This window comes from Pantherophis guttatus, chromosome 5, assembly GCF_059756535.1.
Source record: "Pantherophis guttatus breed Tessera chromosome 5, ASM5975653v1, whole genome shotgun sequence".
NCBI lineage: Eukaryota > Metazoa > Chordata > Lepidosauria > Squamata > Colubridae > Pantherophis > Pantherophis guttatus.
In genome coordinates, this window is record NC_142067.1 from 102,221,192 (window position 1) to 102,248,177 (window position 26,986).

The 26,986-nt window shown below is 40.8% G+C and overlaps 2 protein-coding genes and 1 long non-coding RNA gene across 5 annotated transcripts in view; 2 read left to right on the forward strand and 1 right to left on the reverse strand.

Annotated features, from left to right (window-relative positions):
- Positions 1 to 2,928: 2,928 nt before the first annotated feature.
- ARGLU1 (arginine and glutamate rich 1) lies at positions 2,929 to 11,048 on the forward strand. Of its 2 annotated transcripts, none has more exons than XR_015734559.1 (4): positions 2,929 to 3,605; positions 6,018 to 8,048; positions 8,481 to 8,564; positions 10,235 to 11,048. XR_015734559.1 is itself a non-coding variant. In XM_034418609.3 (4 exons), exons 1-4 carry the CDS (start codon positions 3,253 to 3,255, stop codon positions 10,397 to 10,399), a joined length of 828 nt encoding a protein of 275 aa, XP_034274500.1. In that variant the 5' UTR covers positions 2,929 to 3,252; the 3' UTR covers positions 10,400 to 11,048. The 2 variants fall into 2 exon arrangements, 1 of the variants encoding a protein (XP_034274500.1); XM_034418609.3 differs by having other exon boundaries at positions 6,018 to 6,243.
- Positions 11,049 to 11,827: 779 nt separating this feature from the next.
- On the reverse strand, positions 11,828 to 17,470 carry LOC117666073 (uncharacterized). Its single transcript, XR_004591597.3, has 2 exons — positions 16,191 to 17,470; positions 11,828 to 14,890 (listed from the first exon to the last, which is right to left on the reverse strand). It is a non-coding gene; the product is annotated as an uncharacterized LOC117666073 (long non-coding RNA).
- A 1,050-nt stretch (positions 17,471 to 18,520) lies between these two features.
- EFNB2 (ephrin B2) overlaps positions 18,521 to 26,986 on the forward strand; it is a 51,463-nt gene continuing 42,997 nt past the window's right edge. Inside the window, exon 1 of one of the 2 annotated variants that reach the window (XM_034418590.3) lies at positions 18,521 to 20,009. In XM_034418590.3, the coding sequence (XP_034274481.2) occupies positions 19,882 to 20,009 (128 nt within the window). In that variant the 5' untranslated portion in view covers positions 18,521 to 19,881. The remainder of the gene's footprint in view (positions 20,010 to 26,986) is intronic. The other variant, XM_034418598.3, reaches the window with a different exon arrangement.

Below are 26,986 nucleotides of genomic sequence, written 5' to 3' on the forward strand. Positions count from 1 at the left end.
AAGCCGCTCTGATGGCATAAATGATTTTAATTTGGTTTTAATGGGGTTTTAAAATTGGTTTTAAAATGAGAGTTTTAAATTTGGCCTATGATTTAATTGTTTTAATCTGCTTTTAAATTCTATTTTGTACATTGTTTTTATTATGGCTGTTCACCGCCCTGAGTCCTTCAGGAGAAGGGCGGTATATAAATAAAATAAAATAAATAAATAAATAAAATAAATATCAGCAGTTTTAGCTTTTAATTTTCTTTTATTTCAGTGCTATTATTGAAATGGATGTAATTTTTCTTGCTGATATTTTATGGTGGCCCATGCCAGAAGATTTGATTGGCAGATTGAGTCAAAGGAAAAAGGGCTTGTTCATTCATTAAAAAGCCATGGTCATTTACAACACTTGTTTAGCAGGAGGCACATTCTGATTCTCTACCCACTTTAAAGTTCCTTACTTTTTCGGTTGGTAGTTGAGCACATTTCCTAAAAGAAGAAAAATCACTGGACAATACTCTGTGTGGTTGAAGAATTCAAACTATTTCAATATTAGTCAATGTTTTAGCATGGAAATCCTGAGCTCAATACGAGTTTAAACATTTAGTAAGCATTAGAACAAGTAGCTATTGAAGAGTGGTTTCTATATTGTATATGTTGTTAAACTTCAAGGAAGTTGGTCGGCAACAGTTGAAGCTGTAGTTTGACATTTAGCAGATACATCTTAGCAAATCAGGTCCATTTTAAATTTTCTTTTTATAAATAATTTGTAACGAATGACATTTAGAATCACGTACTTTCTTGTTGATGGATTACAAATACATTTTGTTTGTTGTGTATCTTGGCCACAGAATATTGCTGAATATGTCATGTGTGCACAAGCTGGTTTTGCAAAGCCATCATAAACTGAAGGCTGAAGTCCTCTAGTATCCTACTTGAGTAGGGTGACCAGATGTACCACAAAAGGAGGACATGTCCTGATTTTTGTCCTCAAGCCCAGTGTCTGGCAGGCATAGCCTTAAATCAAATTTCTATTTCTTTTTTTAGCATTTACCAGGTACCTCTTCCTGAGCAACTTTTCTTTGCCATACCAGTTTTCTAATAAGAGCTAACCACAAATTTCACTGTAACCTTAATTAGTATCCTAAGGTTGCTTGCACTACTGCCTGAAATTGTAATACCTTAATCAATTTACACACTGAGCTTTTGCTTCCTAACTGGCTCTAGCACATTCCTGCCATTGAAAAACCAGTCTTTCTCATGCTGGAAAAACTTAATTACATGTACATGTAGACATAATTAAAAATGTTGTTGTTTTTTTTGCAGTTTTTCCTGATAATTTTGGGTGCAGATGCCAAGAATATTAGCCAATTACTATGTTCTTCCGTTTGTCCTTCTTTCCAATTGTCAGTGTCGTCCTTTGCTTGTTCAGATATCTGGTGACTCCGAGTTTGAGCGGCCCAAGCATATTTTATCTTGACAAGGGAAGGAAATTTTACAAGTCACAAATAGGATGGATTCTTCTAATGATCTTTTCTCCAATAGTGTCCATTGCTATTTTGGAAACAACCTTGAAGCCTACTCTACATGGAATCCAAGGCACTATTAGTTATTAAAAAAATTTGCAGCACAGTGGCCTAGAGGCAGCACAGTGGCCTAGAGGTGAAGATGCTTGCCTTCCACTTGGAAGGTTGAGAGTTCAATCCTAGGCAGGGACAGAAACCTCTCTCAGGACTCAAAGAAAGAGAGAGACTCAAGAGAGCCTTGGTAGTACAGTGGTTTAATGCACCCTGTTATTAACACAGCTGCCTGCAATTTCTGCAGGTTCGACTCTTACCAGGCTCAAGGTTGACTCAGCCTTCCATCCTTTCTAAGGTAGGTGAAATGAGGACCCAGTTTGTGGGGGCAATAAGCTGACTTTGTATAAAATATACAAAAGTATGAAGGCTATTGCTTAACGCATTGTAAGCCACCCTGAGTCTCTGGAGAAGGGCGGCATATAAATCAAATTAAAAAAAAAAGAAAAAAAAGAAAAAAAATAATTGCTTCAAAAATTTCATAGGCATCAGGAAGAACATCTGGCTACTAAACACTCAACTCTATTCAGTCACCCCAACTCCACCCCAGATCAAGGGGTTACAGGGTCATAAAAAGAAAAAATAAAGGTTTTAAGGGATGTGTGCATAAGCACACCAGCCTGCCCACCGTCCCTGTCCTAATGTTTTCTATCCTTTTATTCGTATCCTTTTCATGTATTTATAATTATGTTTACACTTGTATCTGTCATAAAATACATGCTTGATGAAATGAATGAATGAATGAATGAGGGGGGGGGGAGTTGGTATTTTGTGTAACTGTAGATAAGCTTCCTTTCAAAATTCAAACTAAAATTAACTCAAGTGAGGCAGTGTTTCTGGTGGGGGTACATAGAAAATGGCCATCCCGTTGAGAGCGTCATACTTAGCAAGTTTTAAGTCAGGGGTCTCCAAGCTTGGCAACTTTTAAGACTTGTGGACTTCAACTCCCAGAATTCCTCAACCAGCAAAGCTGGCTGAGGAATTCTGGGAGTTGAAGTCCACAAGTCTTAAAAGTTGCCAAGCTTGGAGACCCCCGTTTTAAGTCGAGGACTACCTGTACATGATGGCATACATTGGTTACGGGTTAAATGCGGCTATGCATTTTGCCCTTCTCTTTTATTATTATTATTATTATTGTAATTGTGACTATAATTGAAACAAAGTACGACTCCTGCTTCGAAATTGGGGCTTTGCTCACGGATTCCGTCCCCAACGTTCTCAAACCGCCCATCGCCGGAATTTGAACGGACTCGGCTCTTTCCGTAAAACGCCGTAAACCGCGAAATCACTCGAGCGACGTCGTCGTCGTCATCACCCTTCCCGCCCCCTCTCCGCTTAGCATTCCCTCACATATTCGGCTATTCCCGGAAAACCCCATCTCTCGGTCTCTTCTCCTCTTCGGGCATTTCCGTAGAGGACTGCGGCGCTTTCCCTTTCTTAGGCGCGCCGCCGAAGTGCATTGTGGGCGAGCGCAGTGGATCCTGGGGCGGAGGAAGGAGGAGAATTCCCCCGTTTTAGAGTCGGGCCGCCGCCGCCATCTTGTCTCGCTGTCGCCGCCGGGCCTTGGGCCTGCTGTGCCGAGGGGCCCGTGAGGTAGACGTGGTGCACCCAGCGGTCCCGCGTGGATCCTGGAGGTGCCTTTGGGGTCGCGCTGAGGACCGCCAGGCCCGCGTTTGCTGAGGCGCTCGGGATGGGCCGCTCCCGCTCGCGGAGCTCATCCCACTCCAAGCGCGTCAAGAGCTCCAAGCACAACAAGAAGAACCGGAGCCGATCTCGGTCTCGATCGCGGGAGAAAGAGCGGGCTCGCAAGCGCTCCAAGTCGCGGGAGGGCAAACGGAGTCGCCGGAGGGAATCCCGCTCCAGGTCCCGCTCCAACACCGCGCCCTCCCGCCGCGACCGAGATCGCGAACGGGAACGCGCCTCCTCCCCGCCCGACCGCATCGACATCTTCGGCCGGACGGTCAGCAAGCGAAGCAGCCTGGATGAGAAGCAGAAGCGGGAGGAGGAGGAAAAGAAGGCCGAGTTCGAGCGGCAGCGGAAAATGTAAGCGGGGCGGATGGCCGGGGGTGGCTCCTTCGCTCCTGTCGGGATGGACGGGCGGCGGTTTCTGAAGGGTTGGCGGGAGGCAGCTGAGCGATGCGAAAATCAACATGCGCATCCGCCGTTAAACCGACGGTGGGGAACCGCTGGATTAGGCCTGGGATGCTGGGTAGCAGATTTGAAGGCGTAGTTGCAACCTGCCAGAAGAGGTAAGTGGGGAGGAATGGAAAAGGATCGGATTGGACCTGGTTAGTCTTTGGATGGGGGACCACGAGGAGATCAACAAAGCTGTGGATTGGAAAAACGTGGTCTTAGGAGAGGATGTCAAACCATGCTTCCTTATTGTTGTCTGAAAAAAACAACAACCTTGGACCTTATTTGTGTACTCATCAGAAACTTGAATGTGACTCAAGGACATTAACTTTTTTATTACTTCCCAGTACAGGAACATTTCTGTTGCTAAAGATGGACTTGTTTAAGATAATAAATTTATATTAAAATATCCTCATGACAATTCTTAGCTATTTTGACCTGTTACCCCCTTTTCTGAGAGCAATAATCACAGTTTTCTAACTGCAAACTTTGCAGTTCCTTTTTTCTACTTTCTGATTCTGATACTTCCATAGTAGAGTAAATTTTATTTGAGCACCATATTAAGAAGGTAAGTGGGGGAGGAGCAGGAAGTAGGCTGACTATATTCACCACAAGTTAGCATGATGCTTTCCGTTTAGATTTTCAATCTGCTATTATTAGGATTAGAATTAGTATAAAAAGGAAATTTCATTTTCATTTTTTTTTAATTTGTATACTGCCATAACCTTGAGCATTAAGATAAATTTTCCTTGGCTCACTCTTTGTTTTTTGTAATCAATTTTGTTACTATATATGTACACTTAGGGAAGTTCACTGATAATTTTTGCAAAATAGCATTTTCTAATTTCTAATAAACCTTGCTGAGCAGCTTCCATGAATACATCCCAATGTTCTTTTATTGCTAAAAAAATAAAATAAAAAGCGTAGTCTGAGCTGTTGTGATTAATGTACCTGCTTTTTTAACTTGTGTCGAAAGGCAAGAGTTTCCTCTGTGTAAACAATCATGTTGTTTTAGATTATATTTATAATATTGGTTTTCCAGATTCATTTTGACAGAAGGCCTACACCAGTCTTGTGATTTGTGTAACATTGCTGTGGGAAGTGCAACGCTTGCATTAAATGTCAGTTTCTATCATAACAATGAGAAATTTGCACCCCAATTCAAGCTGAAATGTGGAATGTCTCAGGGCTTGAGATGGCCTGTTGATACTAAGTCATTAAAATCTTGACTGAATTTCTATTTAACTAGTCATCACTGGTAACAAAAGTTGATTAGCACTTTGATACTGTCAAAATCAGTGTCTGGATATTTGGCATTAAAGAATCAGTTGGTTAAAACAAGGTTAAATATCAAAAAGGTGATGGAAAATAATGGATGCTTAAAAGATAGGTAGGCAACAACACATTATTAGAGTGTCTGCTTTGCTTTTTATTGAACACCAAATACTTTGAGGTATCAAAATGAATGCAATTCCATTTTCACAAAGTATCATTTAGCTGGGAAATTGACAGAGGAGAATATTTGTACTCAGGGTTGAAATGAGAGTCTTCTTGGTGCTCTCTGACCATGATTGTTTTCTTGTAGACATTTCATTACCTAAACTAGGTAACATCAGTGCTAGTAAGGAATGAGATCAAAGAGCACCAAGGAACCCAAACTGGATAATATTTAATATGCTTCATTAAAATCTGAGGAGTTTATGCTCCAGTCTAAATTTGTTCCTTGCTTTTATGACATGGTAAAAACTAGCATCAGTAATATATTCCCATCCATAGCATCTAGTATGTGTTCAAAAGAATTTATTCTAACATAACAATGTTAACAATAGACGTAAATTGCAGCTATGGCTGATGATGGGTTGATTGTTTTATTTAAGATGATTTTTTTAAAAAAATTCATTAAAAAATTAATAATTTTAATTAATTTTTGCACTACATTTGCATTTTGTCCTGCTGAATAATTGATAACTACCTTATTATTTGACAGTAATGCTTTGACAACACCTTTCACTGCTTGAAATAAATTCTCTGATGAATTGTCATGAAGTGCTAGATTTTAACACTTGAGTTCTATGTTATAACCGAAGAGATGTAATTATTTCTGTGATATTCCTATATAGATATATATTCCTATATAGAAAATATTCCTATAAATATTTTTGTTCCTAAAATTATCTATATATGATTTTTTTATCATATAAATGCTCAACATTTGCATATTACAATGTGTAGGCATGATGTATGCAACAGGTTATTGCTGAAGTGTGATGAAGAATTTAATTTTCTTGACATTTGAAAACGTATATATTTCTCTCCCTGTAGTCGGCAACAAGAAATAGAAGAGAAACTTATTGAAGAAGAGACGGCCAGAAGAGTGGAGGAGCTTGTAGCAAAACGAGTGGAGGAAGAACTGGAGAAGCGGAAAGATGAAATTGAGCGGGAAGTTCTCCGCAGGGTGGAGGAGGCTAAGCGCATCATGGAAAAACAGTTGCTCGAAGAACTCGAGCGACAGCGACAAGCTGAACTTGCTGCACAAAAGGCCAGAGAGGTAACGCTCGGTCGTTTGGAAAGTAGAGACAGTCCATGGCAAAACTTTCAGTGTTGGGTTGTGCCTCCTGTTACGTTGAGAAGGAGATGGAATACAGCAAATCTAATTCCTTTCTTGTGTAAACTTGCATTGCTGCGAAACCTAATTTCTAACTTATTCAGAGGAGCTAACTGATACCTCAAACATTCTTCCAAAACCTGTGAAAGGATACTTGAATTTTAATGGAACTGGCCTACTTATTTGAGACTTGTTTGAAACTTTTGCCATGGCTGCAGGATATATCCACAGTTCTTTCTTAACTGGGGGAATGGGTTGAACAATCTGTGACTTTGTATCCTTCATTTGTTTTGTTTTATTTAGACTGTAAGAGGCTTTATGCCTTCAGTCAGCAAGAAAAAAATAATAACAGCAGGGTCCATCATTGAGCTGCAATGCCTTATCTTAAAGAAAGAGTTTTTCTTGTTTTTCCTCTAAGGCAGTCATGCGTTCCTCTTGACTACACAGTGGAGTAACTCTGGAACTGTGGTCCCATTCACTTTCACAAAAGGCCTATGCCAAATTCATGAGATCCATTTTTTACCAGTGCTACTAACAACTCCTTCTTTTTCTCTAGACTAGAGAGTTGTAAAAGAGCAGGTTGTCCTTGTCTGAAGTTGAGCTAAACATGTGACTTCTTCTGTCAGCAGCTGGAGCAGAAGCTGAAAATGTCTTTCTGTGAGACAGTAATTTGCTACTGGAGGTTTTAATGCTTGTCAGCACTAATCACTCCAGGATCCCCAAATTTTAAAGTTCCTTTTAAACTTCCTTAAAAATAGTGCTGAATTAAACAACACTCTCCATGTTTTCCTGTATTATGATTTGATTAGTTGCTTTTAATCAATTTAGTTGATAATAGGAAAGACGTTTTAATAAGATACTTTTTAATACAATATGATTAAAATTTTAAAAAATGCATGTGATGAAAATTCATTTTAATTCTACAAATCAAGATTTTGGCTTTACATAAATGCTGAATTATATAAGATTTCAAATCTTTTTGAAAATTCTAATGGATTTTGGCTGAAATCATGGTTCCTCACCATTCTAAGAGCAGATTAAACAGTAGTCAGTGAGTAGTCACATTAGAACTTTTACTGTTGAGCATAACCTTGAATTCCTGGAGTGAAGGGTGCAAACCTGTAGCTGGTTACTAGACATAGCAAGAAATATTTCTTCAAATACTTGCTTTGTTCTTATTAAACTATATTTTTGTGCAGACCTCAGGCTGTTTACAAAAACTGCCAAATATAAAATAATCTGAATATTTATTATGCTAATTGAAGTTACTCTTGCAATCTTTTTGCTTATGAGTTGCATAACAAAGTTTCTTTAAACTTTTATAAAAAGAAACCTAGATTTGATTTCTATATCATACTTTCAATGGACTCCTGAATACCAGTTTAAATGGTAGACGGACAGTTTAATACTGTCTTTAAACTTGTCACACTATAAGGATGTTCAGTCCATTTGCCCATAAAGGAAGCCCATAGTTCTACAGAATATGGATTACCATTTGTACTTTTTGCTAACAGTAAATGTATTTTTTCTTATTAATTGTTTGCTTAGGAATGTTTTACATATTTTTTGTTCCTTCTTACCGTAAACATCTGCATTCTTCAGCTCAGCCTTCCTTGTATGTTGTTTCTTTATAAATGGTTGAGCTGCTGATGCAGGCATTGCCAAGCTAACAGTACAAATCATTTTAAAGAGGAAGCTGGCGCGTATGGCAGCCGAGGAGCACACTCTGCAGGACACTGGACAAGACAGTAAATATTCAACTTTTAATGCTGATTAAAGGAGTATAGGTAAAGAATGCGTAGGTATACATAATTGGTGAGACAAACTATTCACTTTATTTATATTTTAAATATTACTCTTTTAATTTGGTAAATGCTATCCAGTTTTGTAGTTGTCCTTGTTGATTTGTGTGATATTAAAATGCTAGTAATAATTGGCTAGGATTCTCTGATTATGGAGGGTTTAGTTGGTTGCTGTTTGTTTGGATTGGGAGGGATGATTTAAATTTAGAGCTAGAGACCAATTTTAGTGGTTGCACAGTTTGCTGTTTGGAAGACAAGAGGGTGGCTATAAAGCTGTCCCTTTAAGTCAGTGCACAGAAGGAATTTCTAGGAAGACTAGTGCAGATGGCTAAGTGAGTATTTTACTTTTCTAACATCTTACCCTATCCTCCCGTTTAGGAGGAAGAGCGTGCAAAGCGTGAGGAACTTGAACGAATACTAGAAGAGAATAACAGAAAAATTGCAGAAGCACAAGCTAAATTGGTAAGTTCGTTTTACTATCATTGAGAGATAAAGCAGTAAATCCATGGGGGAGGTGGAGTAGGATTACAGAACATAAATTACAGGTTAAGATTTGCATAATGTCACGGATTCTTAGGCCCATAATTTGATTGAAAAATATTCATCTCTTTCTTGGGAGGTAGTCATTATCTCTTTCTTCTCACTCACTGAAATCTGCTTTGGAAATATTGGGGAAGCCAACCATTGTACTGGTAGTCTAAATTTATCACCAGTTACAATGTACCTTTCCCCAAAATATCTTATAATCTAGATTGGCACTTCTGATGGCTATGTCTTCCCCCTGGTTATATATCGTATTTTGGATGTTGGGCAACTGGCCCACATTTATGGGTCACATGACTGTGATTTAGGATTATTATTTTTTGCGAGAAACCTACATTTCCAAGAAAAATGACTCACTGGGGACAATGGTTCACTTAATGAGGACCCAGTTTGTGGGGGCAATAAACTGACTTTGTATAAAATATACAAAAGTATGAAGGCTATTGCTTAACATACTGTAAGCCGCCCTGAGTCTCCGGAGAAGGGCGGCATATAAATCAATTTTTTTAAAAAAATGACAGCTATATCAATGTGGTAAAATTGGCTTGATCGTGTGCCTCGACTTAATGACTGTCATGCTATGGAATGGAAATTCTGAGTTTCATTACAATCGTAAGTCAAGGACCACCTTTACAGAAGCAAAAGATATGCTTTTGGAGATATTGCCAAACATCCAGCTTTTGTATTTGCTCCTTAAATCTATGAATGTTATCAAATTGTTAATATAATAAGAGAACATTATTAAATATGGGACTTGAGAATGGTTGTGTGCTTTTTTTTAAATTTAGTATCATTAAATGAAAATGAATTCAAATTTTGTTCTAGTCTCATTCAGTGTTTCTTAAAATCAATCTCATGTGCAATGTTTGAAATGCAAAAGATTTTACTTCTCTGTATTTATGGATAATTTTCCCTGTTGTTACAAAAAAAAAAAAATGCCACGGTGAAAACACAATATAAAAATTGAATAAAGTAATTCTTAACTTTCGTCCTAGAATTCTTAACTCCTAGCTTTTAATTTGCACTAGGAGTTGTATCACAGATCAGATTATACTTGACCCTGTAGGTTGAATTCATAAATTAAGGATATAGGAGAGATACTCAAATGTACAAATTAATTCTAGATGGATTGGTTAAATCTGATCTTCTAACATCTTTTAACGTCATTGTGGTCCTACATAATTTTAGATAGCAATCTGGGTGATTTTAAACTTCAAGCATCTTGGGACAATATTTCTCAGCTACTTTTGATTTTATAGTTCCAAATAGTTTTCCTAACTTTCTATTGGAACATTATTTAATCTTGCTTACTCCTCTCAGCTTCTTTGTTTTGATTCTTGTTTATACTCTGTGTCCTGTCACCACTGTCAAGTGTTTTTTTTAATGAAATTGTGATAGGAAACAATGTGAAAATGGCTTATTTTCTTTGAGTAATCCAAGACAGTTTATGGGTATTGCACTATTTCTCCTAAAGCTAAAGAATGAAATCGGCTTTTCTCAACAAAGCTATGCTAGTACTACAAAGTTATATGTAATGTTATGCAAGGAGTATAAAATGTAATCTAAACTCTCTTGTTTTATGGTTACAGGCTGAAGAACAATTGAAAATTGTTGAAGAACAAAGAAAAATTCATGAGGAGAGGATGAAACTAGAACAAGAAAGACAACGTCAACAAAAGGAAGAACAAAAAATGATCCTAGGCAAGGGAAAAACTAGGCCAAAACTGTCATTCTCACTAAAGACTCAGGATTAAATTTCAGCTCCGAACTCTTAATGAAAATTGGGGAAAAAAATCTTTGTATAGTAGCTTCATGTTGAAGTGGTTTTTTTTTTTTTATTTTCTTTGGTGATTATTATTTTTTGGGGGGGACATCTGAAAAGTTAGCTTGTTCTAATAGGGGCTGTGCTCTGCATCTCTTATTTTAACGTCTGTTAAGTTAAATCCTTATCAGATCATTGTCTTAAAGAATAAATCTATTCTTATCTGTTTTGATTCTGTGATAAAGTGGTTTGATGCAGATCAGGTCACCTTATTAATTATGTATGGTCTGATAAGGTTTTTACTACCCGCTGATCTCAGAGTTATACTCTGATGCTAACTATTAAAGCTGGTTTTATTTTGCTAACTTTAAAAAAAAGTTTGGCAAATATATTGGTAAATTCCCACAGTGTACTGGATTCTCAGTGGTTTGTTATACCAGTGTCTTTTGATACTATTCCACTATTGTGCTTGATGTTCCTGATACAGGTAAGGAAAAAGTTGGTCAGTGTTGCTGGAGATGTGTAAAGGGAGTTCAGTATTGTCTCTACTAGAATTGTTTTTATTCCACTGATAAAACTCAACCAGCATTCCCAATTGTGTAAATAAACCAATTTGCTGAATAAAATGAAACTTAAATTCATATGTTTTAAGTAAATTTTTTAGTGCATGTATATTTTATGCTAATAAAACTTATTTTCCTCAAATCAGGCACACATTGGAATTAAGTTCATCAACATTTTTCATACTTTCAGAGCCAAGATTACACTGCAGGTTGAAATTATTGTCCTGTTAAGTGGCTCTTGCTGGTTTAATGATGGTTTTTACACTGGTGGGGCACTTATTTCAACTGTGCATTTACTGTCTTTTTGGCAAGGACCTTGATAGCTACTATCATGTTTCCTTACATAATAAAATTGTGGACTTGATACTTGGCTTAGTTTCAAAACCAATTGCCATGGAGTGTTATGGAGTTCTATTTGAGGACAGCTTTGGTCTTGTAATTAGTTTAATAGTTTTTGGATCCCCAACCTGAACATGATGGGCAAATAAAACTGGCCACATAGGAACAATCTTATTAAGAGTATTCCATTTTTACAATCCTGTAATCCCTTAATTCGGCACTGTGTTCCTGAAAATATTCACAGGTACTTTTGGGCATAACAGTTCATTACAGTAATTTTGTAACTTTTTTTTTTTGCCAATGTTGTAAGATTAAATAAAGATTAAGTTTCCAAGTAATTGCTAGTCCTAGAAGGTGCAACACTTGCATCTTGCTTGTTTTCGGCAGTTCCTTGAATTCTTTTTCACATGTAGGCTGAACCTTGTCATGTACTATTTCTTCTAGACTTGCAGCATCCTTAGTTAATGTTCTTATTCCAGTATTTAAAACAAATATCAACAACAATGGTACCCTTTTAGTTTTGTTTTTATGTAACATTAATTGTATCAAGTTTCCAGTATGTGGCATAGGTTGAACAGACTCCTGTTTTGCTTGCACGAAGTACGGAATGAAAGATCACGAAGTATACAGTTGAACAGTCGGTATCTCTGAGGATGTTTTTAATAAATTAATATTGCTGTGACCATTGTGCTGTTCTTAATTTAATCAGACTAAAATAAAGCAATAATGCCTGGGAGTTTCAGATTATTTCAAATCTCAATAGATTATAAAAAAGTTAATTGCTCTGATGCTGTAACTAGAAGCATTCCTTTGGAAGAGACCATTTGAAATTTCAGTTACTAAATGTGCTAATTGTACATTGGTATTTTTAAATCTCGGACTCCTGTGCATACAACTCCTATCAAATTGTTATATCAAATGAATTAGACACAGAGTTTGCTTTTGCCAAAGCACGGTGCATTCTCTGAAGGGTAGATTTCCCCCCTCTCCATGTGCATCTTGTACATATTCAGAGGATTCTGGAACCTTCTGGATCATATTTTCACAGGCCCAGGCAATCTCAAGGAAGGGATCAATTAGGAATCAATCATCAATCCCAAATCAAAAAATCTCTCTGGATAACATTATGGATTGAAGCATTTTTATTTAGTTAGTTTTCAGAGTTTGCTATGTCTATAAGGGTCTACTTCATTTGGGAAGTGTACTTTTTAATATATATTTGCCTTATAATTGTAGTATATCCAGTTAGGCAATAATTTCACTGACTTGGGAGTGTTTGTTTTGCTTTGCTATGACTTCCTCTGTTTTATTTCCCCTAAAAATCCCCTCACTAAAAATGTGTTCACTTTATTATCAAAAGTTAGCAAGATAATGCTCTGGGTTGCGCTTGACCTTGGGGAGAAGAAGGGCTTTGTATTGCTGATGCCAGCATATGGGCTGTCAAAAAGAAAAATACTGCATACTACAACTTGATCTATCTGGGGCTACATTTGGTGAGTGCCTCAAAGTTGATGCAAAATGGAAAGTTGCTAGTTGATGAAATCTGCCAGTAAAATAAAAAAAAAATAAACTGAATGCTTTGTGGAATGCTGTTTAGTTTCCAGTAAGTCTTTGTGCATAGAACTGACCCTGGTTCATTCATCCCAGATGGAAATGTGGAAAGTACCACTTACCATATGAGATCAGGAGCATCATATTTTGGAGGAGGATGTACATGCTATCTTTACCTTGTAGATTTTGAATGGTGCCTTCCCTGATGGTATTCAGGAGGGCCACGGAAATGGCTCTTCCACAGACCCCTTAATCAAAATGTTATTACCTGGCTTTTAAAGAGTTGAAATATTGTTGCTTAATATAGGTGCTCGAGTTAAGTTGTAATGTTGTAATGTTGGTTATAAGTTATAATTTTTATAAGGTTTTTTTTAATTGATGGGGTCTTTGTTGGCAATACAAAATGTGAATATTATAAATAAATGCTAAGTTGTAAAATAAAATGGATACTTGTTAAAAAAGGGAGCGAGAACTGGAAAGTCCTAATGAACAAAACTTTCACAACAGTGGCAGTGTGTGTGTGTGTGTGTGTGTGTGTACATATACATTACATATTTATATGTATATATTTGTGTGTGTGTGTATATATATCGTACATTACATATGTGTGTGTGTGTGTGTGTATGTGTGTGTATGCGCATATGGCTCTCAGTTATAGGAAACGATCCTGTGCTCATGTGCTGCTCAGCATAGAAGCTTTATTCAGCAGAAATATTTCAGTGGAAACCAACTATTAGCAATGTCCCAAATAAAATATGTGGAAAATAAATGAATACATCTTGATCAAAATCGCAAAAAAAAAGTTTAGACATTCCCAATTCTTCCTGTAGTTAAAAATAGCTAAAATAGCTTCACCAAGCATGCTAAATATAATTGGCTTTTCTAGCTATACTGCAAAAGCTGCTAGTGAAACTCTGCCAACAAGCTGAACTTGAAGTACAGCTGGAGCTCAAGTTTGATTCATTCAGAATTAGGTTTTGTAATCAGTTGTCTAATAAAACCATATCTTCCTCGACAAGGAAAAGTGGTTCCATTCCTTGATTAATATTCTTCACTATGTGTATATCACAAGCATGTTCCTTGTTTCTAAAGCTTTCCTGCTACTGGTGTTGACTTTCAGCTAGGTTGCTGAATCCCTGAAGCCTAAGTTATCCTGATTCCCATTTTTATTGCACATTAACTAAATCTGTATTTTTGTTCCATATACAAGGGACAGCTTTAGTTTTGCACTAAAGAAAGCTGTTCAGAATTTATCCACATCTCATCCTGTTTTATACATGTAACAAATTTTCTAATTTTGGTCTTGCTGTTAGGCCCAAAATATCAAGTTTGGAAATTGTAATATTTTTATTACTCGATTTAGAGTCTGTCTTTTTTGTTTAATATGGTGTCAACTGCTGATTCCCCCCCACCCCCAAAAATGCTGAGCATATGGAACAGGGGGTCTGTAACTAGAAGAGGAAAGGGTTACAATTACCAGTTTCTGGTGTGGCATCCTGAGTGATTCCAATTCGAAGTATTGCTGCCCGTGAAGCAACTAAATTTTCTGGAAGGACATTATCAAGACAGTCATTTATGGGGAAGAAAGAAAAAAGTGGTTTTGTCCAGGGGATTATTTTTGCAAGGTTTCTGCCACTGACCTTCACTTTATTTCCTTTCTTGCATTGTGACTATTCTCAGCAGCTGAGGAAATGGTGACGAAGCTTCAAGTTCAATTTGCTTTTTCTTTTCCTTGAACGAAAGTCAAGAGGACTGGTCAAGAGGACTGATTCTTTAGTCAGGGTTTAACTCCATGCTTTTAAATTCATTCTGGCAAAACTGAGACTGTCTGATGAAAAGATGGAATTCTTTGCATCTGTGGAGCCAGCCCAAATGCAACTTGATTCCTATTGTAATTCCGTTTTAGGTTCGGCCAAGGCTTTCTGGTTAAGAGCCCAGTGCCAACAAGAATTCTTGGAAGCTAGATCCTGGGGACAGTTCCTTGGAAATCAATCCGAATTATCCCAGCCTGCAATCCAAGGCCTGTTTACCTGAAATCCAGACACAAATGGTTTTATCAGTTTTATGGTCACCAAAGCATAGATTTTATTTCCAATTTAAAGCACATGAGACTTTCAAAGACCCAGAAGGTTGTATATATCCAAAGGGGGAGGGAGAAACATCCCCCTCCCCCACAAAATGATACTTTCCCCTTAGGACAAGACCTTCCTCTCTCCTTAAAAGGGGAACCTGCGCTGAGCTAATTGTCCCTTTGTTCCCAAAGGGAATAGTTTTGCAAAGGAGAGGTAAAAGCTGGTTGCCACTCCACAAGTCAATTTGTTCAAACTGCCTTCCTCTTTTTATTCCTCTTCAATCCGGGTGGATTTCATTTATTTTTTATTTTTTTTATTTTTTTGCACCGCAAAACCGTGGCCAGGTAGACGAGCATCCGAGAGCGCGCAGGAAGCTTCCCCGACGTAGAAGCGAAACTGAAGCCCTAAAGTTAGAGGCTTGGCACCTTCTCCACTTCGCTGCTGTTGTCGGCTTGTCTTCCTCCTGCGGGCTACGCGTGGCGGGCTCGATCCCTTCGCTCGCTTTTAAGGCTAAGACAAATCAGAGTAATTCTTGCCGGTAGCCCGGGCCTACTTATTCCGAAGGGGAGGGAAAGTCGCTCGTTCCCGGTTTCGGCAACCGCAGCTGTAGGCCCCTCTAGCATCCCATTGCCGGGAGAGAGCTTTACGCATTCCTCTCCGTCGCCCATTTCTTTGGCAATAAGCCCTAGTGCTGAGCCAGACTTGGTCCTGCGAAAATCTGCCCGAGAGATTGTAATCAGGAACTTCAAAAAAGCGCAGTTCTTGAGGGTTACTAGATTGGGGCTATACAAATCCGAGTGATTCTCATTACCCCCCTGTAAGAATGAATGAGAGATGCCTGTCTCTGCCACCATCTAGTGGTCGACCGGATTTTTGACAGCCCAGATCTGGCTGGTATCTCCAATCTTCTTGTTTCCCGCGGTTTATTATCGAGCTGCCTTGAAAACGTGCAAACCTTAAGAGTTCATTTGTGCTGTCGCTGAAGGAAGCGGGGGGGAACATCCGAAGAAGTAATGAAGTGGCCGAGGAAGTGATTCCGTCCTTCTCAAGCTTTCTCTCCCACGCCATTCAGCAGGCAGCCGCAGCACCCACCTCTACTCAAAGGGAGATGAGCGAAAGAGCTCCGAAATCGTAAAAAAAAAAAAGAGAGAGAGAGAGACCGGAGTTTGGGCCGACCGGCAGCGGCAGAGATCCTAAGCAGCCCCATCTTTCCCCCTTTTTACATGCTTCTCCTTAGGCATCTTTTAGGGCGCCCTACCTGGAAACCTCAGTCCGTCCCTTGCTGCAACTGTCGAGGACTTCGGCCTGGATTCCCTGAACAGGTTGAGCTAAAAGCCGACCCTCTGCACTGTTCCTTTGGAAAAGCCACCTCGAGGCGTCCAAGCAGCTGCGGAGCGAGTCTTCCGAGACCGCCACCCCCATCCTGGATCGCTGAGCACCCACCTGCCCTCCCTCCCCCGGCCCCACCAATCCCGATCAGAGCTCCTAGGCCTTTTCGCACCGCATCTCCACAACAGCCAAAGGAGCCACCTCTCTATAGGTCGTCCAGCTCAGCGAATTAGATCGGATCCAATAGATCGGGACAGGGGGTAGTAGGCACACCGAACTTCCAGGCGCCGTCTTCCTGAATGAATAAAAACGTCAGAAAAAGTTGAAATCTTTTAAAAGCATTTTTTTTTTTGCAATTCTTCCAAATATTCTGGGGAAGGGACTCCTTGGGGCTAAAGTGGTTGGCTTCACTTTGTTCGTTTCCTTCTCCCCCCCCACCCAATATCCTCAACGTGGCTATTTCCAGATGTGTTCTTCTCCCAGCTGGCGAAGCCGCTTCAAGTTGGAAGTCTCTCGGGGTCTTTGTAGGGCTCCAGAGGCGCCTGTCTCAGAAGGGCGAATTGGCTGACTTTCTTTTCGGATGGGGCTCCGAGCCTCTAAAAGGGAGCGTCACTTCTTTTTGGAAAAGGTAACTTGCCGAAGAAATATAAAGGTTGTCTCCCATTTCTATAATCGTCCCGCTTCTTCTGCTTCTCTTCGCACCTGGGGCTGGGATTCGCAGCATTGAATCCCGGAGAGAGGGGGAGCACAGAGGATTGTCCTCCCCCCCCCACACAAAAAAATTATTTGGGCTGCTCAGGGACATCGAATCAGTCCGCTTGGAGGAGGTCAATTTTGTTCAAGTGTCCCAGGAAAAAGAGAGAAGCGCTCGATCCGGAATGAGCAGATTCTAGCCACCCCATTTCGGTGACTGCGGGAGACTGTGCCAAACTTGGAGCTGCGAAATCGGAGTCAATCGGTTTTGGAAGTGGGATTTTCATTCGGCTTTAAGAAAAAATAATACTCCCCTCTCCCGCTAAGTACACAAGGAAAAATTCCAGAAATTTGAAACCCGGTTTAAATTATTAACCCGGTCTCGTGATGATTTTCTGATATCGTTTTATTTAAGTGCAAGAACGTTAAGTTTTAATGATGAGAGGAGGATAAAATTCTGCGTAGACTTGACATTTATTTTCCAGCTGCTTTGTTCCCTGTGGTTAAGCCAATATTGAAAAGTGTTTTCAGCTTCTCAGTCCGAAAGAACTAATTTTTTTTACATCATTGCATTTATTTTTAAATAGGTATTTCTCGAACAAACCTCCAATGTCGAACCATACACTCGAGGGATCACATACCCTTCTAATATCGCCGCAAAATTATTTTTTATGGCTATCTTGCTTGAAATCCGCATCATTTTGAGATAATTTCGAATTCCTACCTCTCCACTACTCAAAACCCCTCAATTAAAACGTTTTATAATTCATAACATATGGGCTCGATCTAGTTTTAGCCAGATTTTAATTTGCGTTCGTTTGCTTTGGCTACCTGCCGATTAGACAGATCAGATCGAAAGCAGCACATTTCACCTCTCATCCCTAAACGGGTTCAATCTCTTAAAAAGCCCGGCGTTAACAACGACGATGATTTCGGCAACAAAAAAACAACAAAAAGTCCAGTTTGACTTCAAGGCGAACTTTTCCGAGGATCGGCAAAACGAAGGTTAAAATAAAGCCGCGGTCTTTTCATAGCGGCCGCTAGTGGGTGCTGTCGCTCTATGAAATTACATACAGCTAGCGGCAGGCTAAGAACGCAGCGCTTGGGTTTGTCCAAAAAGCGAGAGCAGCCGCGCTAGCGCGTCCTTTTAATTTCAAAAATCGGCTCCAAACTTTGTCGCGGGGCTTCCCTTTCCAACGAATATTTTGGGCCCGGCAACCGAACCTAACCGCGCCGCCCATAAAGCCCCCAGTGCCGGAGGGGGGGGGTTGCAAAGCGACCCCACACCCCCACAGGAGCGGACGCAAAAGCGATACAGATGCGTTGCGCGGGAGAAGTTGCGCCTTCAAGCTCGCAAGCCAGAATCCCCTCGCGCCCCTCTGGTAGTTAAGAATTTGCGCAAGTCGCAGGTTTACACCGGGCGAGTTTGCAACGAGCCTGGCGTCGCAAGCGAGCCGCGCAGGCTTTTTACCAAGGGAAAAGGGTTCAGAATAATGCAACCCCTCCCCGCTTCCCGGCGCGCTCCTTATTGCCAGCAGCGAGTCCGCAAAGGAGCTTTCCAGGGCTACGATCTGGCTGACGTGTGTAACTCGAACCTTAAAGAGAGTCTCGGGCTCAGCGGTCAGAGGCCGCCTGCTTTTCAAAGCAGGAGAAATAAGGCGAAGGCAAAGTTGGCGAGTTCCGAAGGACGCTCACAGGCTTGGCGGGGAACGCGAGAAGTGCGAGACGCTCCCTGCGCGCAATCCTTAAGAAACACACCTGCGCCCAGCTCCGGGGGTGGGGGGGTGAGGGGGAAAAGCAGCGCTTGGCCTTCTCGGCTCCCCAGAGCGGCTCCCCGGCTGAGGCGGCTCGCGCTGCAGGATAGGGCGCATTACCTGTCTCTCCCTCCCCCTTTTTTCCCCGCGCCGGCCCCGCCCCTTTGGAAGGTGGGCTTCGCTTCTGGGCGTAAGTGACAGAGGCGTCACCCAACCAGCGCAAGAGTTGCTGGAGAAGGGGGGTGGCTGGGTTTATAATGAGGAGGCAGGGCGCGGGAGCGCCGACTCGGAGCTTCACTCTGGCGTTTGGAGTCTAGGAGGAGACCGCGGCAGGAAGCCCGGCAGCCCGGCAAGACGCGGTCGAGCGAGCCTTGAACCAGAGGAGGAAGAGGGCGGCGGCGGGGGAGGGGAAGGGAAGCGGCGGAGGCGGCGGCGGGAGAGAAAAGGCAGCGGCCGCTCTGTGTGGCGACGGCGACGAATGTGAAGTCGAGGGCGCCTGCCCGCCTGCCTGCCTGGCCTCTCGCTCCGTCTTCTCTTCCTCGCCGTGTCGTCGTCGTCGTCGGAGGCGGCGGTGCGGGCGCTGGGAGCCCGCCGGAGGCATCTCTGCCTTTGCCGGGCTCGCCCCGCTGAAGAGGGGACGAAAAGCCTTCGGACGCCAGGAATAAGCAGCCTCTTCTGGGCGATGGAACCCCGCGGATCTGCCGCCGGGCGGCACCGGCTACCTCGCGTTCTCCAGGTGGATTTATAGAAGGGGCGAAGAAAACTGCGGGCGCCGCCGGGGAATTAATTGGGCGTCCTCGCTCGGTTTTTCCTTCGCGCTTGATCCCGGTGGCGGCCACCGGCGCCAAGGCGAGGCGGGAGCAGCTGAGCGCAGCGGCGGCGGCAGGACTGAGCGACGGGCGGTGCTTTTCCTCGTCGTCGTCGTGCTCCTTTGGGCGGCCGACGGGGGGACCTCGCCTGCCTTCTTCCAGCTCGGGATTGCCCTTCCATGCCGGCGGCGGCCGTGCGCTCGACGACTTAAGTCCGGGAGGGCGAGCTCGTTGGCTGCCCGGGATTTGCCTCTGGTTGTGGCTCCTTCGCGTGGGGGGAGATTGAGGACGCCTCCGTTCTTCCGGGCGCCGCGGAGTTGGCGAACCTTTGGGGCAGGAGGACCCGCCGGCGGCGCCCCCGACCATGGTAGTACGCCGGGGGGGATCCCCGCTCGGGAAGTGCTGCTGGGGGATCTGGGTGCTTTTGTGCCGGACGGCGCTGGCCAGCTCTCTGGTGCTGGAGCCCATCTACTGGAACTCCTCCAACTCCAAGTAAGTACCCGGGGAGGCTCGCTTCTTCCCCAACCCCGGCTAAGGCGGGTAGGCAAAGGGGCAGCCTCGCTCTCTAACGCGCGGCCAAAGGCCCTTTAGGCAGGCCGCGGCGTCGCCATCCCAGCGAGCTGCGGGAGGGCAAATGGGTCGCAAACCCCTGGCCGAGAGCCCTCCGTCGGAGAGGCCGGACAAACCGGACTGCCAACTGGAACAAGACGGAGGGAGAGGGGGGGAAGGAGCCCTCAGTTTAGTCCTCTACCCTCCTCTCTTAGGTGGGCACTTCGGGTGCTGAGCCTCTCCAGTGGGGGAATTGGGGGGGTGGGGTGGGGAGGCTATCTCGAAGTATCGTGCAGCGATTTTCTTTATTTTATATATATATTTATACATACATACATACATACATACATACATACATACATACATACACACACATATACATTATATATATATATATATATATATATATATATATATATATATATATATATATATATATATATATATATATATATACATACATACATACATACATACATACACACACATACACACACATATACATATACATATACATATATATATATATATATCACGCTTCGCTGCATCGGTGGGAGTGACATTCCTCCGCTTTAGTAGCGAAACGCAGAGCGGCTCTTGACTGCGATCCGCATGCTGGTCTGGAGGCTTTCCTTGAAAGGAACGGAGCCCCAGCGAAAGGCACGGCTCGGAATTGTTTCCTGGCGAGGAGGGGGCAGTAAATGACTTGAGGACACCCCGAAGCTTTCTGGCCGTGCAGAGTGTTAGGAAGCGGGCCTGGTTTGCCAGAAACGTAAGGTCCTTTGTAGAGGCGAACTGGGCATCCTTTTTCCAGGATTGTAGCCTGTTGAGGAAAGGACCTGTGTGGAAAAAGTGGGAAGGGATTGAAGAGACCAGCGTCTTCCCAGTTTTTTGCCCTTCTTTGTAGACCCAGGTAAAGGCTCCCAGGCATAATCAAGACTCATTCTAATTTTGTCAGCAGAAACCAGGCCAGTGCGTTGAGGAAGATGTTTGCCTAGCCGAATGTTTTCCCACTTCAGGGATCCAAGCAGAACAAAGATAATAGGCACCCTAGAAAGGGTTGGGACTTGAGAAAGAGTTGATACAAAGAATTAGAAAGTGACATCTGGTGGGAGTTTCCATCTTAAGTCTAGTGGATTTAGACATCTCCCCTCCCCCCCCAAAGCTTCTAGGGTAAACTTCTGGCGTAGTTCAGAGTTTCCTACCATATGATATAAGGATGAAGTATAATACTGTAAGAACATGCTTATGTAAGGGCTTTATGCTTAGAATAAAGGGGGTGGTTGGAAGAATTCGATATTTCTTTCTCCTGTTGAAAAATATCTTCCTGCAAATAACTACGCCTGTTAACTTTTGCACTCTAAGAAACCATTATTTGAGTGGATTTTTTCTGTGTTTTGTTTCTAAAAGAAGTGTAGAGGAAATTAAATTCTTTTCTTTCTTGAGAAAACAATTTTTTAAAAGCCACATCAATCCTGGTGATGATTTCTTAGCAAGTGGTTTGTTGAAAGTGATTATAGTGAGATCCGCTTCTCTGCATAACCTCCTAAACTTGCTGGGCGTGAACAGACTACACTTTTCTCTGTAAAATAATCCAGCTGGATTGGAACAGCCTTTCTCACAAGTGTGAAATAGTTTATGAGTTGGATATACTACTTGCAGCTCTAGAATAACACGCATTTGAATTTCAGCCTAAAAGTAAAAACTTTAATTAAGATATTATGTTCATAAATTAAAATATTTTGATATCCATCATTTTTCTCCCACTCCACTATTGATTCTGCTCATTCCTCTCTTTTCCCCAAAGTTGTTTTTTTTTTTTTTTTTTGGTCCAAAGCGGCCCTGATTAATATATTTAGTTAAACATTCAGTTAAAACCTGACTAAATGAAGAATGGCTTTTATTTTCATTAAAATGTGGCATACTTCCCTATCCTTTATGAAGACCATGAAATGCTTTGTCCAGGTTCAGTAACACTTTCTCCCTTTCTTGAGATAGATGTACACTCTTACTACTGCTGGAGAGGGATGCCAAGAGCTTATTTTAGCGTTCTCTCTGCAACTTAAAAAAGATTTTGATTAAACTCAGATTAAACCAGAAAAGAAATCTACCACAAAGGATTAGTAGAGTTTATTTGAAGTGCTTGTGCGTAGGTGTGTAACTACATGTTGAAGTGGAGAAGTTATCCTAGTATATAATAGTGTTAAGATTAGTCCTAGAAAAAAAATATATTCTCCCACCTTTCGCTGCAGTCTAGTGGTTGCATTTTTCCTACAGAGGTCACTCTTCCAGTACTTAAAAGCTCACTAGCTATGCTGTAGTCCTTTCCTTCTCCCTTCAGTTTCCAGGCCTCGCTTGCCTACGTGCTCTTTCTCCCTACTCCTTAACCAAGGGTTCATTTTTCACTATCAAATGATTTACCCGACTCACCAATTTACAACAGAGGGGCCTTGTCATCAAACTGATTCTTCAATTTTTGATTTTACTTAATAGAAATATTATCAGCAGCGAGTTAACTATAATTTAATCAGCAGCACTCTCTTCTCCACTTCTACTTGTTCAAAATGCTGCATTCTCTAAATGCAGCATTTCGAATAAATAGTGCCCCATGATGGGATTGAAATGTATTGGTATTAATTATTCATGTTTTATCACCTTTCTGAAGGTAGCACGTGTAAATGGCCTGCACTTTGGATAAATGCATTAGTAACCCTACCCTGTGTGAAATGTGTCCGATTGTCACTTTTAATCAACGTATTGTATTTCTGGGTGCTTTTCTGTTCTGAACCTGAAGGATAGCATTTTATTCCTTCAAAGAAAGGAAATATCTTTTATAGAGAGATTTTTCTTTTTCTTTCCTTGTCTCCCATGACACACTACTTAGAAGGATCCAATGTTGATAAATAGAGTTGCAGTCATAAAGACACTTTTTTCCTGTGTTTACAGCAGAATGGGATTTACTTCTGAATAAACATGCATAGAATTGCATTGTAATACTTTTTAATAGTTTAAAGACATAATTAGCATAATTGATACTAAGCTCTCATTGCTCAGGGTGAAAGCTTACTATAATTCAGAAATCTGTTATCCTGAAAGTGATTCGGTGGAGACTTTTTCAAGATCAGGTCCCACTGAATGTGAGGTAATGCCATAGAAGCTGAACCAGCATTCTCTCACGACCTCATTTCCAAATTCCAGTTCTGTGATTTATATTGGAACTAGCATATTTAGCAGTGATTAGGAAAAAATGAGGCTGTCAATTGAGACTTTCATATTAATGTTCCAGTTGTGGCTTTTAATGCCTTTGTCATGAAAATGCCCTATGCTGCTGCTTTTTTTTTAATTCATAAGGGATACCACATATGTTGTGCTTTGCTCTCAGATTTTCTTCCGTAGGCAAAGTCTCTGATCTTCTCAATCACTTAAAAAACTAGATACAAAGACAAGTTAAGCTCTTGTATAGCTCTAGTGACAGAACGAAGAAATTTCTTCCTGCCAACAATTGCCTTGCATATCTTGACTTTTTTTTTTTTTAATCTTTGTAGCCAGTAGGGTGAGCCAGTTTTATTAGGTGAGTTTCAGAGTGAAGGGCAGACACATTTACTTATCAATGAGGTTACTTAAATTTGTCTTTTCTTGCGTAGAGAAGTTATGTCAGCCAAATATTCTGCCAGTGGTGGAACACTTCTCCTTAATGAGATGTAATTTGACTAAGGAAAAGTAAACAAATAGCCAAACAGTATCCCGATAACCTATTACACATAAAATCTGCATCAGTTAGCCTGAATAAACATCAGCCTGTCAGAGACTGATAAAATGGCCTACAATTGATGGGCCTATTTAAGCTGTCTTCAGTAGCATAAACCAGCCTGCTTCTCATTGTTTGTTTGTGAAATTCTTATTCTTGTTTTCTCGTAGGCAAACAAATGCACATTCACTGCTGAATGAATAGCTCCTTGAACTGTGCTCTGCAATTTACTTTGGGTTAATCTTGTCGGTTTTAATACATAGAAGAAGGAAAGTGGGGGAATCATGGGGGTGAATTGTGAGTGCCTTCACGTCATCATTTCTTGCATTTTGCCAGGATGATAAACTACTTGTAAGAGACAGTCTTGTTTCAGAAGGATACAAAAGCTATCTGAGCAAAGAGAGACTACATCTTGTGATACGTTTGGTAAACCTTCTTAATGATTTATTTAGGAACCCAGAACCTTGCTTCTTAATCTTAACTATTATTGTCTTGTGTCTGTGAAATTTATATATAATTTATATAGGGATACCTAGAAATCACTGCATATATATTATTTTTTGTAAGTTATAGATGGTGCAAATGAAATCTTTATCACTCATTGGATATTATTCTCCCCAAATGTATAGGGTTTAACTAGGAACTCATAAAACTGTTATCATAATAAAAGACCATATCTCTATAAAGTGTATCTGACCTCAGTATAGAAAGTTAATTTTATACAATGAAATTAAGTCTAATTTTCAGATTTCATTTTAAACCACATTGCCAATTCTGGTTTAAAGGAGTATAGTCCTAGCTACGATTAATCTAAGCCTATTTGAGAAATATCCATATGCTTAAAAGAGATTTACTGATTGCAAGTAGTGACCTCCAGATATGTTGGACTGCAATTCCCATAAGACTGAGTCATGTTGGCTGATAGGTATGGGAGTGGCAGTCCCATCTTTGGCAATCTTTGAAGGACACAAGATGCAATGGGTAACTCAAGCTTTAAAAAAAATAGATAATGCTTACTCTACACCAAAAGGCTATATTTGGGGTGCATTTCTTTTTGGCTTCATATACATTATTATTGCTATTATATGATCAGTTGAAACATAGTATGTGTACTATGTAAACATAGTATGTGTATATGTGTACATACACAAACACACACACAGAAAATCTCAAAGCTTCTTACCTATAAACTTTCCGAAGTAAAAAAAAACCCTGAATTAAGGGTTGCTTTATTTAGCATATGGCGTCTTAATTCAGTAATTGCTGTAGACAATGAAGTGACTGAAAGTCAAGTTGAGTTAGGAAGTTTTCTTTATATGTTTCTCCTTCTTTGCTCATGATCTTTGATGGAGACAATGTAATGGCAATATACTGTACCATGTAGAGAGTTTATTAAACCAACCAACCAACCTTCCTTCCTTCCTTCCTTCCTTCCTTCCTTCCTTCCTTCCTTCTTCCCTCCCTCCTTCCCTCCCTCCCTCCCTCCCTCTTGAGTCTGGCTGGTTCTAAGAAAAAATATTCTTATCAAAACTTTCCTCTTCTCAATCTGGTCTTTTTTTTTTTTTTGAAGTAAACAAAAATGTTTTTCCACCAATGAACATTGTTCTATGTAGACTCTGTCTTTTCTATATAATCAAGTAGATCTTGCTTAAGGGGACTTACCTAATTAACCCAAGGGGCTAAATATATGTTGGTATTGAGGCATGGGTCTAAGACCATATCCTACCCACCCAGCCCCCATCTGAATGCGGTCAGTGTAAATTTGATGGCTAAGGGACTATGTCAGAACTGCTTGAGAACAAAACTCGTGCAGATCCATTGTTTTTCTCTGTAGGCAAAGTATACAAAGAAGCACTACTATTCAGCTCTTCAGCCATGGTAGAAAATGTAAACCCCTGACATCGCTCTCCTTGTTTAACTTGTTTAATTCTCATTTTGAATTCAGTAGTATAGTGGCCGTGTGAACTCTGAAGATTTCTTTGATAATCCATTTTGTAGTTCCGAATCAAAAACAAAATGAAAAGGTCGGACACAATTTGCTTTTATTTTTAGGCAAATCAACCCCGCTCCTAGTTAATAAGGGGATTACAACCCAGACTAGGCCCTTACAGATGTAATGTAAATCAAGGGCAGAGTATAAAGAAAGTGATCCCTTTTGATTGAAGTATGGTAAAAAGGCATAGAGAAACTAGCAGCGGTAATCTGATTGTATGGCAATAAAACCACCATTTTCTGTCTTTCAGATAAAAAAATAATGTGGTAAATCCATGCCGCTCATAAGATGTAAAGGCAGATAAAGGGGGATACCATGGCAACATATAGATTAGCTTGATGTTGGAAATGACATGTCGGTGAAAGGGATGTAGAAACTAAGGGCCTTGCCTTCGGGGCTGCAAGGTATTATGTGAGAATTGGAAAAAAAAAAGGGAGAGAGAAAATCTTGGGGGGGGGGGGGTGAGGGTTAGGATTAGGAAATATAAAGGCCTTCTTATGGCCAGACTGCATGGGCAGGAGAGAAAGGCTGCTCAGTTCTTGCTCATTGGTGGTGCCTAATATAGTAAAGGTGGATTTCATTTACTGCCTTTTTTATTGCTGAGATTTGGATTGATTAAAACTTTGGAACCCTGGAATGGTTCAAATGCAAATCTTTCACACACACCCTTTTAAACTTCAGCTCTAGCAATGACATTACCTTCTGTAGGATTAGCCGCACTTCACATTTATTTATTTAATCTGTTTGGGATTCAAGTAGGGACATGCTGGCAAGGAACAGAAAATAGGAGATGGGTAGAATGGAGGTTATCTGATTTTTTAAAAATTATTTTTAAGAGAAGGCTTTTAGTTATCTTTCTGCCAGAGCTTTCAGTCTTGTACTCCACAGGAGAAGCAAAACGAAATATTCTGTTTTGTGCCCTCGCTGTTTAGTAATAAGAAAAGTTCATTTAAAATCTTTATAGTCATCTGATAAGTGGCTAAATTTATATGAAGCGCCTGTGAAACTTTTTATGATATTTATGATTTAAAAATGCAAGTTTGTAGATCATATACAAAAGAGAAGGGAGTGTTTTAATAGAACAAAGCATGGATTAAGGGATCATAGAAGGCTTGTTGCAATCTGTCCATTTTGTATTTTACGTTCTGGCATATTTGGAGAAAGCTGACTGGTTAAAAT

What these genes read in the sequence shown, in the direction of transcription:
- ARGLU1 (XM_034418609.3), top strand. Translation starts at nt 3,253, where the DNA reads ATGGGCCGCTCCCGCTCGCGGAGCTCATCCCACTCCAAGCGCGTCAAG. An exon ending in TTCGAGCGGCAGCGGAAAAT is followed by an intron (nt 3,606 to 6,017) that starts GTAAGCGGGGCG and finishes CTCTCCCTGTAG; the next exon opens with TCGGCAACAAGAAATAGAAG. An exon ending in CAGAAGCACAAGCTAAATTG is followed by an intron (nt 8,565 to 10,234) that starts GTAAGTTCGTTT and finishes TTATGGTTACAG; the next exon opens with GCTGAAGAACAATTGAAAAT.